This window comes from Acartia tonsa, chromosome 9 (assembly GCF_053477335.1).
Source record: "Acartia tonsa isolate MP-2025a chromosome 9, ASM5347733v1, whole genome shotgun sequence".
Lineage (NCBI taxonomy): Eukaryota > Metazoa > Arthropoda > Copepoda > Calanoida > Acartiidae > Acartia > Acartia tonsa.
Genome location: NC_137268.1, coordinates 40,365,760 through 40,383,162, shown reverse-complemented (window position 1 = coordinate 40,383,162; position 17,403 = coordinate 40,365,760). Strand labels below are relative to the sequence as shown.

The 17,403-nt window shown below is 31.6% G+C and overlaps 1 protein-coding gene across 1 annotated transcript in view; it reads left to right on the top strand.

The window, feature by feature from the left end:
- LOC145328908 (uncharacterized) overlaps positions 1-17,403 on the top strand; it is a 33,885-nt gene that overhangs the window by 3,732 nt on the left and 12,750 nt on the right. Inside the window, exons 3-12 of the mRNA XM_080172852.1 lie at positions 341-411; positions 2,022-2,096; positions 6,227-6,325; positions 6,612-6,725; positions 7,205-7,256; positions 10,046-10,123; positions 10,223-10,281; positions 11,744-11,837; positions 15,641-15,731; positions 16,329-16,378. Of these exons, the coding sequence (XP_080028978.1) occupies positions 341-411; positions 2,022-2,096; positions 6,227-6,325; positions 6,612-6,725; positions 7,205-7,256; positions 10,046-10,123; positions 10,223-10,281; positions 11,744-11,837; positions 15,641-15,731; positions 16,329-16,378 (783 nt within the window). The remainder of the gene's footprint in view (positions 1-340; positions 412-2,021; positions 2,097-6,226; positions 6,326-6,611; positions 6,726-7,204; positions 7,257-10,045; positions 10,124-10,222; positions 10,282-11,743; positions 11,838-15,640; positions 15,732-16,328; positions 16,379-17,403) is intronic.

Sequence of the window (17,403 nt, the reverse complement as noted above, 5' to 3'; positions counted from 1 at the left end):
CATACATCTGTACTACCGTATGTCTCCGCCACAGCAGAAGCAACACAACAGTTTACAAGGTTTCGTAATTCAAACATTATTTATATAACAGTTTGCTGTTATTTTTCATCAATACCAGCTTATTACAACAACGAAATTAAGTTGAAACAAATCACGAAACCTATACGTAATTTCAGCTGTCGTTGAGGGTAAAATTGACGACCGTTACATCTGCCCCACAAATATTATTTTAGATTTATTTCGCTTGTTGGTTATATACCTTATTCCTTCATCAATGCAATTGTTAACTTCCAAGGCTTTACGACTTAATGCATAATTTTAAAAGAGCTATTAATCTCAGAATGGTGTACTTGATATTGAAAGATTACGAAGAGAAGCAGAATATCTTGGGTCAAGAATAGAACCTTCAAAGTAAGTATGGAGTAGCAACGCTACAACTCATTGGCGGTTTCCCTTAAAATGAATATGGACCCCCCCCCCCCCACCCCATACGCATTTAAAATTAAATGAAGATAATTGGAAAGGGATTTTCTGTTTGTTTACTTTGGGTCAGGCTAGGTTAGGTTGTTTTGGTTACTTGATAGCCACGCTGGGTTAGGCTAAAGTTAGGGGGTTTACAAACCTAGGGTGTTTAATCTTTTCCTGTTCATTATAATAGAGGGTGTACATAAATATATAGCCCATTGTCTTACTCCTTCTTATTTTTCAGCTACCAAAGGATGAAACCCACATATTTTGTTATTTTTTTATCTATATTTCACCAAAGTCTTTCCAGTTCTTTATTCTAATTTATTCGACAACGAAATTTTTCAACGATATAATTTCCAGAAAGCTAACTGCACCCTAGAAGAAATTTAACCATAGCCAACTTATTGTATGTAAATGTTTTGTCATATGCTTCACATTATACGAGAAAAAACATTTTACTGAAAACAAATCAGCCTTGAAAAACTTAAGAAATGCGACTATTTTAGCTGACTCATTATTCGGTAGAAATAAAAAAAATATCATCCCTTTCGTAACAAAATGTGTACACTTACTAGCCTATAATATGGCCAGATTTAGATAGTATGTATCTAGATTATATCTAATATATTATGAAATTAATTAGTAATCTGATTCTTTATATATTTATTTTAGTAGCGAAGCTACTCTATTATTTGAAATGTCCGTCTGTCCGTATGTCTGAAAAGTTTTAGGGGAAACGTGATTTTCTCGGCTCCTATTGAAGATAGAAAGCTGAAACTTCTGAGAAAGCCCAATCTTTCCCGCTTTTGTATAATTTTTGAGGAGTACGATTCCTGTGACGTCATATAAAAAGGGAAGGGGGGAAGCAAATCTCTTCCCTTTTCTCCTATCTCTTTTGAAGAGATTTTCTTCCCCCCTTCCCTTTTTCTTTCCCGAAACGTATATGACGTAACTGGAATCGTACTCCTCAAAAGTAATACAAAAGCGGGAAAGATTGGGCTTTCTCGAAACTTCTTGTCAACATTCCCATCAATATGTAGCACAATTAAGTATAAAACCTATGTAGCGGTTGGACTGCCTGTGTCTATAAGCAGCTTTTATATTTTTCAAATGATTTCCTCGGCTCCTGTAAAAGATAGAAGGCTGAAGCTTCTTGTCAACATTCACATCAATATGGAGCATAATTAAGCATAAAATACCCGCAGCGGTCAGACTGCTTTTAAGCAGCTTTTATTTTTCTTAAATGATTTCCTCGGGTCCTGTAAAAGATAGAAGGCTGAAACTTCTTGTCAATGTTCACATCAATATGGAGCTTAATAGCTTTTTAGCCTTTTAGCCGCTTTAACTTTTTACAACAGATTTTCTTGGCTCCTTCCTTTTCTTTTTGCAACTTCTAAAGACATCAACCTTTTTTTTAAGGTTTCGTGATTCTCTCTTTCTTTTCTTTGTTGTGCTATCAGATAATCTGCTCCACAACTCACTTTGTCCGTTTGCCTATTTCATAATAGATTTTGTCCTTCGCTACTTATGGATGTTGTCACCCTTGTTTCTAGGACCTGTGAGGGAGTGAACGAGAGAATTCAAACCTTCGATGTCTGGTTTAAACAAGAAAACGGAGAATATGAAAGGTACAACTGAGATACAGGGACAGGGACATGGCAATTGGGAAAAAAATTATAATTCTCTGGTCAAATATTTGAATCCCTGTGCACCTTACGTGCTGTTGTTATATTGATATTACAAGAATAGTAGCTACACCTCTAGAGGCCTCTAGAAGCGACAATTTACAATTGTAGTTTACTATATAGGTTACTATCATGGAAATCGTTTATTGGTCAGTTCGTCAATCCATTAAGAAGGGAGAGGTAAAGAAGGGAGAAGGGGAAATCATTATTTTAGCCCGCTGCAAGTCTCACTTTATCAGAGAACCTTAAAATCTGGTGTAAGATCCAAGTAATAATTATCCATTTGGAAAATATATCAACTGGTTTTTCTTTCGGAAGCAATACTCCCATTCCAGAGCACCACAGCTTAAATTACAATCATTAGAAGTGTTTTATAAAAAAAATCTACAAAATATTTTTTTAATCAGCTAAAATTTAACTAGATGAAAAATTATTTAAAATTTTTTACAAGCTACTCTACAAGCCTTAAAAGTCTGTTTATCATTTTGTTTCATTTTTTTACCAATTTCAATTCTACCTGGGGCACTTTTATTGAGATAGGAGAAGTTACCCCTCCCCCCCTCTTACAATTTTAATTTTGAAAAGAAAAAGTAATAAAAATTAAGGTGAGGCTCATTTCTAGAGGCGATATTAAGAGTGCCATCCCTGGAAATTGTTATAAAACATACCAGGACCTGTGAGAAGCTATACTGTAAAAGAGAACCATATCGGTTAATTGGTTTATAATATCCTTCGATACACACAGACAGGCGCAGATCCTGTTACTTTTATATAAAAATAATTTTGTATGAAAATTAAAGGTACAAACAACTGTACAATGTAATTCATATAGTAATATCTTCTCAAATTATAATTTTCTATCCTATTATATAAAGTAGCAAGCGTTTTTTTGTCAAGGATCTCGCTAACCGCTGAACCAAAGTTTCTTATAGGTTCTGGGAAGCTTTTAAACTATTTTTGGGGAGGATGTATTAACCCCCCTCCCCCCCAAAAAAATATTTTTTTTACTCTTTTGAAACTTAAATTTAAAATGGGATGAGGTCGACTTTTCACCCTCCTACCTTAAGTGCCCCTAGAGGCTTCTAGGGGCGTAGCCGCTGGTATAATATATAAAGTATTTTTAGCTTTATAGTGCTCATACAATATAACAGAAATTGTCGGTTTTCATCAAAGTGGTTAGTCGAGCAGAGAAAGCCCTCCCACTTATTTCAAAGTAAATTGAAAAAAAGGAGGATGGTGTTACTTTAGTTCAGGTTAATTTTGGTTATATTAGGTCCTGGGGTTAGGCCTAGAGATCATCCCCCCCCCCCCCCTTATGATTTATTTACAAAAAAATTGTACCAGACCAAACATATTTTGATTTTAGACTAAAGTTTTATGTTGTTTTAAATAATAAGAACAGTTTCATGTTTATTCTCTAAAATAAATATAATAATTAGGTAATCTTATCTTATTTTTATAAATAGTATAAGGTAAAAAGTGAAATAAATAATTTTTTTATATAAAACAAGGATGACATTATTCATAAAAGTAAAGGATGACAACATCCATAAAAGCGAAGCTCTGAAAAGGAAGGACAAAAGAACATTAACCTATAATGAACTGAACTGAATATTAATGCATATATCTACACAAAATTATAAGTAAATTTGACGCAAAACTGATTAATTACATGTTACTGTTACTGACTTGATTATAGAGATGCTTCGCTTACAACACTATACCTTGTTGAAATAGGAATCAGTATTCAAAATCAGATTAATAGGATGATTTTAACATTGAAAATTTGTTGTCAAAAAAGTAAAAAATCAGCTTGTTATAAATAGACGTACGGACTTTCTGGTAACGATTATAGAGTTGCTTTAATAGGGATCATCATACAAAGTTTGAAATCGAAAGGACAATTCTAAAATATCTAAATTAATGAAGAGAGCTAACCGTTGCGGACGAATCGCACCTAATTATAGAAAAGCTTATCTTTGAAAAAAAAGAATAAAATCCTGAACACTTGTGTGAATTATGATAAATTGGTATTTGTAATTGGATATAAATATAAATATGTTTAAGTGGATTTTCAATAATCCAATAGTTCTAGAATTTCTATTTAACTAGTTTTAGCCGACTTTTTAAGTGATTAAGCTGAAACTCAACTAATTTGTTCTTATCTAACAAGACTCAGCTACTGTATAATTAACTGTAGCTGAAGCGCCCCTGGCATCTAGGAACTCTGTATTACAAGGAATGGGAAGAAAATTAATAGCATAATTAAGTAATGCCTTTTAAGGTTGTGCCTCTATGAATAAAACCTTTAATGCTTATTCAACAAATTAGAAATTTCGTATTGTTGTATCATCATAAAAATAAGACCAAACCGGCCATTACAGTCAATCTATATGGTTCTCCTTACAGTGAAGCTTATTAAAGGTCATGGGATGGTTTAAAACTATTTTGAAGAGAGTATCTCCACCCTAAGTTTCATGGGGCGTAGCCGTACTTATTCATATAAAGTAGGTTTGCACAAATTTCAAAATACATAAAATTTCTAAATATGCATTAACCAAGTAGATACTAATAGGTCTGCAGAAGCTTCTCTCTAGAAAAGCAGCCGTCTTCCTCAAATAGTTGCCGAGTAATTAACATTTCACCTGTTGTAATGACGGTCAAAGATAATTATAGAGTATCTTTGTTACTAAACAGACATCGTGCTTCTTTTTTGTTAACGTTGTCATCCTTGTTTGGATATCAATTTAAAGTCTCGTTTTCAAGTAATTTTCTAATGAATTAAAATTGTTAATTCTTGGCTTTAAGAAGTTTACAAGCTTTACATGCTAAATAATTGTGCTTGTACTGTACAAACACCCCTTTAGTAAGAAGTATAGGGATGTTTGTTTGTATTTCTATGAGTCGGAATTTTATAACTACTAAGCCAAGTTATTTCAATACTTAGGTGTTTATCATTTTTTTCAACCTCGTTTTGCTGAATTAAAAAATCTTTTCCAGTATATCTTCAAAATCGATTATTATCCGCTTAGATTAGAAACAGATATCAGCCAAACTGAAAAAGCATGTATTGCATCGTATTATAGACAATTTTCCGCAAATATTAAAATAAAATCATATAACTAATTTTGTTTCCAAGGGCCTTCAGCCCTTCATGGCCGACAAAACTGGTTTTAATCCTACATTTTCTAATTTTAATAACTGCGAAAAGCTGTCTATAATACGATGCGATAAATAGCCATTCTTATCTTTCTATTTTGGTTTTTAGTAAATTTTGTATACAAAAACTGTACAAAGTTTACATAAACTTACCTGAAAATATAACCCAACGGTTAGTGAGATATTAAGGGACAGTCAAACAAACATCTTTCCTGCATTCTTTTTAAAATACAAAACTAAAACGTGATAAAATAAAATTTAAATTTTCCTAATCTAATTAAAATGATTATGTTTTGAAGAAAGGCAAAAAATCGAGAGAATTTGATAATTAGAATTTTTAAGAATCAAACTTTTCCTAATTTCTTTTAAATTGATATGAAAAAAATGAAGATTTGTTAAGAGTATTTTAAAATTAAAAAATACAGTTAAACTTATGTTACGCAAAAGTAACATAATGTATTCATGTGTTTTTTCCAGTAATATCTCATAAATGGCAAGCTACGATATTCGGAAAAGCTTAATATTATTTTTTAGAAGGTGCTTGGACTAATAGAACTATTATTACTTGGATCTTACACCAGATTATCATGTACTCTAATAAAGTAAGACATTTAGCTGGCTAAAATAACATCACCCATTCCATCCCCTTTACCCCATTCCCTACCCTCCTACTGGTTGAACGAACAGATCAATAAATAAGGTCCATATAAACAACCTAAATTGACGTCGAATTTCCCCTATAAATATATCCACATAAACTAGATCAATTTTTTGGCTATATAGTAAGAGAGGGGGGGGGGTAATTCTACTAGTTCTATAAGCGAAGTCACATTAGTTTTCATAATAAGAATCCAAGGCGTACAGACCAGATAGATATAAAAAGTAGCTTCGCCACTAATATTATTTTATTTTAGTGAGGATTTAGAGATTAACTCAATCATTGATGATATCAGCGATGAACCGAGAATTTATAATGCGCTTGAACCATGGATTTTTATGGATATTATTACGAGGTAGGTGGATATTTTTTAACCACTTGGACTCTGGATTTTAGATATATTATTATAGGAAGGCTAGAATTTGTAATTATTTTACGATTTTTGCCAAGAATGCGAATATCAATGACTATGATTCTAATATCATTCATCATTTATTTTTCAAGTAGATGTTACAGTGTGATCTTTGATAAATTCAGCCAACAAATAACTAAATCTTTAATTGTAAGACCAATTTGATTTGTGACTGTTTATTACCCAAGGCATTCCAAATCCTACAGTTATTTATATTTTGTTTGTTTAGGCCATATTTGAACTGCTTGGAATCCGATGATCCGAAAGTTATTTCCCATTTACAGAACAGGGTTCTGACCCCTCCATCAGATCTACCTTACAATTGGACCAGTAATCCACCCAGGTATATAGATAGATAGATAGACAGACAGACAGACAGACAGACAGATATATAGATAGATAGATAATAGACTTTCCAATTTATAGAATTGGATTGCTCCCTTCGTATCTTCTCTACAATTAATCATACCATTCATCCACCCAGTTATAGATGGATAGATAGATAGCCTAGACAGGCAGACAGGTAGACAATAAGTAGATGGATAAATAGAAAGTTGATGAATTTAAAATGTATAGAATAAGATATTCACCCTTTTTTCAACCTATTTTATACACCAAAAACTATTGCAACCCCCTTAAACCAAATTTGTGGGTGGTGTTAGCCTTAAGGAGGTGTAATACAAACAACAAGATTGGTATTATTTTATTGTCAAAGGGGGGTGGATACACCTCCCTAAATGTCCACCCCCTACATAATAAACATACCCAAAGGTGGATAAAGACATTATAAAATAAATTAAAATATTGTTTTTCTCATTTTAGAATCTCGGGTCAATTTGGACAACCAATATTTTTGGATATGGTCATTTTTAAGGTAAATTTATTCTATTGGTAGCGCACCTACTTGATTTTAGAAAACGTCAATTTGTCCGTTCAGACGTAAAAAAACACTTAGGTCCCTGCAAGCTTACTTTTTATGGTAGATTTTTTAGCATCGCTACTTAATTTTGTTTCCATCGATTTATATTTTCATTTCATAAGAATTCGCATTTTTTTCAGTTTTACCATAAACTATATTTTGTATAATTTTGTTGGATTTTATTTGGAATTGATTCATTTTTTTGTTGTTAGGTGCGTTGCATCTCTACAATATATCCTTTTCTCTCTTTCCTTTTTTTCTTACTCTGCAACCCCCAACCCCCCCCCCCCCCCCCCGGCCCCCTTCTCCCGTCAAAGTTTTTTTCCACTACTTAAATATATATTTTTTTTCTCTTTTTCTCTCTCTCATTCTCTCTTTCTGTCTATCTTTCTCTCTATCTATCTTTTTTTTTCTCCACCTCCTAATTCTATCTCTTTTTTCTATTTATGATACTGGATCATCAGTTATTTCTTTTGAAACTAGCTTCTTAGCAGATTTTCATCCTTTTTTCCTATTATAAAATCTTCCAAAATTTTGTCAAAACCAAAAAAACTATGAAGAACTGAACATTTAGTTCTGATATTTTTCGTTCTATACACTATAATTGTAAGAATATCGAGAGAAAAATATTACATATTATATTATAAAAAAAGATCGTTTTAGAAAATGCCTGTCTTAAAAAACGCCAGACTTAGAAAATGCCCACTACATAAAAATTTATTTTTTCAAAATCCACACAAGTGCAGCTACCTACAAAATGGGTAGTTCGGTGCGTCCGTCCGTGGTTAAAAGCTTTCAAAATTATGTTTGCTGTATGGGATTTACTCAGATTCTATATGAGATAAGCGTGTAAATTTGTTTGTATACATAGAATCCATAATTAAAGTCTTGTCCTGTGTGACAGTCGATTGGTTTAGAACCTTGTTGGTTTATTATTACTGCGTGAGACTAGATCTTTTCTTTCATACAGAAAGACGGACATTGTTTACTTTGTAAAATATATGTATCTTTTTGGTCTAATTTTAAGAATTGTTTTTAATGAATAGAAATAAAAACCTTTCTTAAAATTTCTATTTCAAACTTCATTGAAAGATGAATTATTTTTAGACCAGAAGGCCACAACAGTTTCTATTTTCTGGGTAAAATCTATTTATGGGCTTTCATAGAATCATATATTTAATGTAATACAACTAGAATGAAAACATCCATTAAAAACAAACTATATATAAAAAGGGGAATGCCTGAGCCAATAAATAGGAGCAACATATTACCATGCACAGTTATGTCTTTCAGACAAAGGTCGTGCAATTTAAGGGTTAGTTGTCTGTTAGAAGATAACCTAATATCCTTTGGTGCTTAGTTTCGGATCTCTTTTTGAGCGAATGATTCTTCAGATGATCACTTATGAATCAGACACTGGAATAGCTGTACCTAATGATTATAGAGTTACAGCGCTTTCAATATCCTATTATATAAAATAGTAGGCTTTTTCTGTCTTTAACGAAGGATCTGGCTAACCGCTTAACCGATATGGTTCTCTTTTACAATGAAGCTTCTTATAGGTCTAGGGAAGGTTTTTAACTAAATTGGGGAATGAAATATCCCACGTCAATTGCGAAGACGAAGAAAGTCGCTCAATGTGATGTTATAAAAATTGTTTTTTTTTCACTCTTTCTCTCCTCATCCCTCATTTTTATTACGTCAGAATTTTTTTGAGGAACTTTCTTTGTCTTCATCAATTGCCCCTAGAGGCTTCTCAGATAAGAAAGCTTCATGTAAAGCTTTAATTCAATCATAGATTATATAAACAAACCAACACAAAAGATTTATGTATAAGTTGTATCTTATTATCTTAATACTATTTACATTATTTTGATCTTTAAAAATAAATGTAAATAACAGAATATGGTACTACGTCAAACTCTAGATACGTCAAACAGTAGATGTGACAAACGCTAGACAGACAAACAGTAGACAGACAAACCCTAGACACGTCATACGCTAGATACGACAAACGCTAGAATATGACAAACGCTAGATTTTTTCTAAAGGCGACAAACAATAGATACGACAAACGCTAGAATTAATCCTTATAAAAAAAGTAAAAGGATGTTTGTTTGTCTATACTGAAGGATCTCGCTAAATGCTGAACCGATCGGATTCTCCTTAACAGGGTAGCTTCTCATAGGTCCTGGGAAGGATTATAACTATTTTAGGGGAGGGTAGCTTAAAAAGACTTGTTAATTATATAGTGTTGATTTTTTTTATGCTTAGAGTTTTCTTGGTTTTTTTTTATATAACAAGGATTAGTATAGTAAGAACCTGGGGTTAATTTGTTTTTCTGTTTGTGTGTTCCTATAGATCTTGCTAATCGACCGATTTGGTTCTTCTTTATACATAAACTTCTTGTTGTTCAGTTCATATAGGTCCCAGAAATGTTCAAATTATTTCAAGGGAAGGAATACCGTTATCAGCTTTCTTAGAAAACACTCGCTAGTGATTGAATACTTATAATAAAGTAACAGGATGTCTGTACTAAAGGATCTCGTTTACTGCCGAATCGATATGGTTCTCTTTTACAGTTTAGCTTTTCAGGTCGAGGTAAGGTATAAAGCTATTTTGGGGGAGGGTATCACCACCCTCCCAAGAGAAATTTAAAAAACATATCTAGCGTCGAAAATATATTTTTTGGTAAACAAATGTTGTAAAGAAAACACTTTAATCAATTAATTTTATATTTTTAGGGACAAGTCAAAGATGGATTTTTTATCGAAGCAGGCGCGGATGATTTTGAAAGTGATTCCAATACAGTTTATTTTGAGGTAATGTATCCCTCCCACTACAAAGAAAATTTTTGATATATTAGTTTTCCACATCCCATATAAAAATTGATATGTTATGTAATCTTTATTTTGTTTTAGTTAGAGCATAATTGGAGTGGAATTCTTGTGGAGCCGAATCCAACCATCTATCCACTAGGGTAAGTATATTATTAGATCCATTTAATGGAAAATTAATATTATTTGATGGAGGGATAGAGGTTAAAACATCCTAATATATACAGTACTAGTGGCTCTGCCACTAACATCCACGGGCTCATCATTAAAAGAGCAGAAAAATATAAAACCACTCAAAGACTTTAATTGAAAAATAAATAGCCTAAAACCATCCCAGAACATTGCACCCCCATTAATTTTGTTTTAAGGCGGGTGTTAAAAATCTAAGTCGAACTGTCTGGTGCCCTTCGATTGCCCTTTGGAGAAGCCTGTGCTATGCACTCCACTAAACTTATTTTTCTAATTAAAATTTCAAGGGAAAAAAACCTTACAAAATGTATGAGTGAACCAATTTAATGTTTAAACGTGATTTTTTAAATCTTTAGTTGTAAAGAAATTAAGATAAACAATTCTTATGAATTTAAAGATACAACATTTAAAATTTAAACTCCGGATAACAAGTATAAAAAAGTACAAGCAGCTTTATCCCTAGAGGCCTCTAGGGGCATTTCAGATTACGGAAGGGAGGGAGGGAGAGGTCGACCAACTAATTTCAATTTAGTTTTTGAGGGGGGGGGGGCGTAATTTCTTCCCTCAAACCGGAGAAGCTTTACTGTATAGGAGAACCAAATCCTTCAAGTCATCCTTTTACTTTTATATGATAACTAGCGATTTTTTTTGTCATTTTTCTTGGGAGGGTGGTGGTACCCTCCCCCAAAATAGTTATAAACCTTCCCGGGGCCTATGAGAAGCTACCCTTTTAAGGAGAACCCGATCGGTTCCGCGGTTAGCGAGATCCTTCGGTACAAACATACAAACACACAGACAAACATCCTGTTACTTTATTATAAGGATAGATTTACAGATAGAAAGATTTTAAAAGACAAATCGATACATAAAAAAAAATATATTCATAGACGTGGATAATGAAACTAAAAAGAAAGAAAAATCTTTTAAGATACTATATGTACATCTTAAATTTTATATAGCTAAAGAATTTAACTTTAAACATAAATTAAAATTTTTAAACCGAAAATTTCTTCGATTAAAACTAGTTTTATCTAATTTTGTAAATAGTTATCTGAAAGAATTTTCTAAAAGAACTTCTTAAGGTAATTATTTTATTCATAATAAACAAAAGGTTAAAAAAGACTTTATTATGTATAATATTAGAATTTTATTTAAAAATTTGTAATGTGTTAATCAGCTTAAATCGTAAAAGAGAGGTGCCATTGGAACCCCAAAACCTCACAAACACACAATAAAAAAATCATGGCGCTTCGCGCTATGGTTCAAAGTAGTAGGTTTTTTTTACCAGTAGATTAAGATTGTTACTGAACCAATTTCTCAAATTTAAACAGACGTACAACATCCTGTTACTTTTATATAAGGACATGTATACCAGTTTGTAAGTAATATTAATCATCAAATAAAATTTCTTTTTAGCCTGAAGAAGAGGCGGAAAGCCTGGGGCGCAGGAACCTGCCTGGGCCTGGAGGGAAAGCCAAGTATGGCCAATTTCGCTATGAAAGCTGTAGAGGTAAGAATCAGGGATCTAAAGGGATAAGACAATGGCCGATAAATTGATGTACATCCCCAATGATGATACACAAAATTACCCCTTCTGTATATTACCTTTAGTGGTTGAAACGTTTGGACTAAATGAGCCACAACAAATCATTTCAATAAAAGTCCCAAAGGTTGTTAACCTTACGAATAAGAAAACGTTATTATGATTATGAGAATTTGGTGACTAGTGTGATAAAAACAGCCCAATGTCCCCTCCCTTCTTGGATAAGAATTTTGTTATGCTTGTTTTTAAAACATGGTGTGCCTTTACTTCTGCATATTATCATATTTTAAAACATGGTGTGCCTTTACTTCTGCATATTATCATATTTTAAAACATGGTGTGCCTTTACTTCTGCATATTATCATATTTTAAAACATGGTGTGCCTTTACTTCTGCATATTATCATATTTTAAAATGTGGTGTGCCTTTACTTCTGCATATTATCATATTTTAAAACATGGTGTGCCTTTACTTCTGCATATTATCATATTTTAAAACATGGTGTGCCTTTACTTCTGCATATTATCATATTTTAAAACATGGTGTGCCTTTACTTCTGCATATTATCATATTTTAAAAATAGCATGTTGATATTAAGTCAGTGATGAGTCACATTTTAATAAAATTGCTTAGGTTTCACTGGGGTCTTGTGCATTAAATTTTCCTTTTTTTAAATTTAGGGGGTGGGTGGGGGGTAGTATTTTTCTTATTGCAATTACTTATGGGGAGGTTGGAGGTAATAATAACCCAAAAAATACAAATAAAAACTTTCTAATATAATGAAATAAAATTGAAATAAACATTATGTATGTACTAGATTAGATATACATATATATATAGCATAATAAAAAATCTCAAAAAAAGTTTAACCACCAAACATTTTTTTTTACTTTTTCGTTTTAAATCTAAAAAAGGAAAATGGGTTATCTCAAGTGCCCTAGAGGCCTCTAGGGGCGTAGCCGCTAGCTTCTATTAAAGTATTATCCTTTTTACTCAGTAAGAAAGTATTTAATAATCATAATGAGTTTTTCTTAAAGATTAAATCTAGCCAGTTTAGACTCGTATGGGGTTTTATAATACATTTTTATAAATAAATACAAGAAAGAAAATAATAATAAATAGGGAAACTCATATGTACTTAAGATTTATTAAACAAACAAAATTATAAGTGCTTCGTTTATACCAGTGTACCTACTTATCCAAGGAATTGATATTTTCATAATTTATATCACACAAAAAAAAAATAAGAAAGCAAAAAATGGACGTTTTTGCCTATGATGATACAGTTGCTTCGCTTTCCAAATTAAACCTAACGTTATAGCTAAACTTACAGACAGACGGACAAAGTAAGTTATATATTAGTTTCACTAATATCATTCATTTCGTGCAAGGAGGCTTCATTTGAACTATCTAAAAATCATTTAAATAAAATTAGTCTAATAACATCCGTATTAAATAAAAATCAAGAATTTTCAAGAAATAAAACGTTACATGAATTGAATTTCTCACAAAGTGTAAAGAAGGTGTATCAACTTTTTTTTTATAGCTAGCCGGTTCTTTTAGTAAGTAGTAGATGTAAAATTTTTCATAGAATTCAGATATGCAATCGGTTTTTTTGTAGACCTCTTATTTTTTAAGTAATTTAAGTTTTTTTAAAAAATAATTAAGTCGGTTTTAAGGTACTAAAACGCAACAAAATAAAAGAAGAAAATGGCCAGTAAGAACAAAAATAGTAAGATCTTTAATTTGACACCTTACTTTTAAAATTCTGTTGAGTAATTATTGAAAAAATCTATTTTTTTAACCTCGGTTTAATAAAAACTTTAGACCTAAATATTTTCTCAAACAGACATAAAAAACATGGGTTCATATATACCTTTAGAATCAGAAAAATATTACGAATTCATTGTAAGCAAAATTGAAAAAAAGTAAAAAAATAAAAAAATAAACAAATGGCCAATTATATTTTTTGTTCAGGCAACACTATCGTCTTCCCTTTTTTACCCCCTCTTTACCCCCTCTTTACCCCCTTCCCATTTTTATACTTAATTCAAGAATTAAGACGTTGCCTGTACAATATAATATGATATTTTCATATAATTCCTTTTATTATAGTTTATATACTCTATTGTAAACTTTTTTTTTCAATTTTGCTTACAATGAATTCGTAATATTTTTCTGATTCTAAAGGTATATATGAACCCATATTTTTTTACCTGTGAAATAATAAAATTAAGTTCAAAGTTTTTATTCTCGGTGGTTTAAAAAAATCGATTTTTTCAATAATTACCTGACAGAATTGAAAAAGTAAGGTGTCAAATTAAAGATCTTACTATTTTTGTTCATAATGGCTATTTTCTTTCTTTTTTTTGTTGCATTTTAGTACCTTAAAATCGACTTAAATTTTTTTTTAAAACTTAAATTACTTAAAAAATAAGAGGTCTACAAAAAAACCGATTGCATATCTGAATTCTATAAAAAAATTTACATCTACTACTTACTAAAAGAACCGGCTAGCTATAAAAAAAAAAGTTGATACACCTTCTTTAGTAAAAAAATGAAAAATCATGTATAGCATATAAGTATTACAGACAATTTATCACAAATGATAAAATAGAATTTATAAAATCAATACCAGTTTTGTTAGCCTGTGCGTTCGGCCCCTTAAGCCTGACAAAACTGGATTTAATCTTAAAATTTCTCATTTTAATATTTAAGAAAGGTGTCTGTTAATGCGATAACTTTTTTCTTATGAAAAAAAAATCCGGTTATATTGTAAACATTTTAAAATCCGCTTCCTTTCTTAATTCTTTATCATTGATCTTTATAAATAATTTCTATTGATTCTTTCTAATTTTAGATAAATCTTCTGTTTTAATTAATAGTTTAATTATGATGTAATGATTTAATGTGAATTGATCTATTTTTTAATTTGGTTCCTTAAGTTAAATCATCAAATCCCAATATATTTTTGATTAAATAGGGCTTCGCACCTAGAACCTTCCTTTTTGGAACAATTGGTTCACGAGATCTTACGAGACACACACACTCTGCAGTATAGGGGAAAACCAGCTATCACAACCCTAACCAATATTGTGGTTACCTTTTATAACATGCCTCTTATGGGGGGGAGGGGAATGTGGTTAAAGGGGTGGAAGGAGGGTATCTTTATTTTAGCCAGCTTGGAGCCTCCCTTTATCAGAGTACATGAAAATCTTGTGCAACATCCACGTAATAATATACCGATTGAAGCTATCATTCTTTCTGTATATATTTCATATTGGTAAATCACTTTAGACAACTTAATTATCTATTTATATGCATATAAGTTTATTTCTCGTAAACATTTGAATCCGGTGGATAGGAACCGGTTCTCATCCATACGAAAAAACTATGTCTAGCATCGTATTATATCCAGTTTTCTACGAATATAGAAATGTACAATCATAAGAATAAAACTAGTTTTTTAGCCCGTTTTGAAACTAGTTTTAATTTTATAATTGTACATTCTATATCCGCAAAAAGCTGTTTATAATACGATGCGAGAAATAACTATTATTTATCTATCAGACTGGAATATAATCTAACTATCCTAAATTATATTTCTTCTAGAAGGACGGGGGGGGGGAATAAGGTTGAGATCCTCGCTACAGACAGACAGAACACACAAAGAGACATCCAGTTACAATACTTCTTATCAATTTATCTATCTGTCTACCTAACTATCCATCTACTTTTCTGATTACATATTTATATATCTATCTATTCAGACTGGAATGGCAGGTCTGGTGCCCGAAGAAACGGCAGACAGCTTCAAGATGCAGTGCTTCCCGCTCTACAGCCTTATTCTGGCCACAGGAACTTGTCATCAAATCTTAATTGGACTTACAGACCTTTCTGTTTTAGTTATAGAGTAGCTATGCTGTTAAGAAACCAATAATCGAAAGATTATTAAATTAAAAAGTTATGTGGGCTTTTATTTTAAGTTTGTATCACATGACTCTTAATCAACCAATTCTACTTTTGAAGTTTCAAGTTTTTAAAATAATGCCCCCATTGAACCCTCCTTTAAGTAGAATGAAAGAATCAGGCGTGAAATGTAGTTTCTCGGGTTCTGTCCAAACACTTTAATTTTACATATTTTGTCCGAAAGTCCTGATTCTATCCTGAATATGGGCAAAGGCGTGGATATTATCGTCAATTCAGGTTGCTATTTCCCCTGTCATTTATTTATCATTTCGTTTATCCAGTACAGAGAAGAGAGGAAAGGGTAACAAGGGTGGAGGTAGGGGGACTTTATTTAAACCCGCTACAACTTTACTTTATTTGAGAACATGATAATCTGGTGTAATATCCAAGCAACTATAAATCAATTCATGACAAACATACTAACAACCCCCGGCCCCCCTGCCTATAGAATAACTGCTCATATTAAAGATTTGATAATTTGTGTAGGAAACAGAACAATCAATTATTTCTCGTTGGACATAGAAGGAGCAGAAATGCAGGTATTTGATTATATCTTTTCGTCTTTACTTCCTTGGGAATTAATTTTTCTTGTTAAAAAATCACGGATGACATAAGTAGTACAGTCAAAAATTAAGGAATGATAAACTAACAAAGTGAGTTATTAAGCATATGTTAAGTTGTAATAAATAATAATAAACAAAATGAATAATAGAGTAGCTTCTCTGTTAACTAAGTTGAAAATAATAAATGGAACGTGGAATATAGGTACATGTTGTGGTGTTTAAAGCTGTTGTGAGCAATCCTTGATTTTCAAATGTAGTTACCATCCAATCACCCTGAACCAGTCCTAAAATAGCTAAAATAGTAGAAGAAGAATCAGCTAGCCAAATCTTATAATACATAAGTTTATCATCTATTGTCTTATCCCTTAAGATCCCTGCGTTTTTTCCTATATATAACTCAACTCTAATTAGTAATTTTCTTTTAATTAATTACCAAAACTATTAATCAAAAGAAATATTTTTGCAATTTCCTTTCTTCCTTTGACGCATTTATATGATTTTCATTGACTTATATAGTTTTCTGTAGGCGAAAAAGTATTCTTTAATTATTTTTAGAACAATCTTTTTTTTCTGCATATTTATTTATGATATTAGCTTTTCTTAATCTCTAACTCTATATCTCGGTTGTTTCTCAATGAAATTGTAGGATTTTTAAAATCTCAGTTACTGGTTATTAGCTTTATTTAAAATCATCATAAAAACTTGTCTTTAAAGGACTGAAATTTTGTAATCTTTTTATGGGATAATTAACTCAGATTTATTCAAATGTCAATAAACAAGAAGCCAAAAGTTTTATTAAAAGTACAATATGGAGAAAGATAAATCCGCTTATGGTGCGGCTGTCATTTTTAAAGTCATTATTTAAATTTAATTGATCAATTGCCCACCAGAGCTGGATCTTTAAATCATTTTAATGGTGATTTAGATCGGGGTGCGCCGAATTTCAGCCAATCACAGCGCGGCATTTTTAAAATGCTACAAATGATTTAAAGATCCAGCTC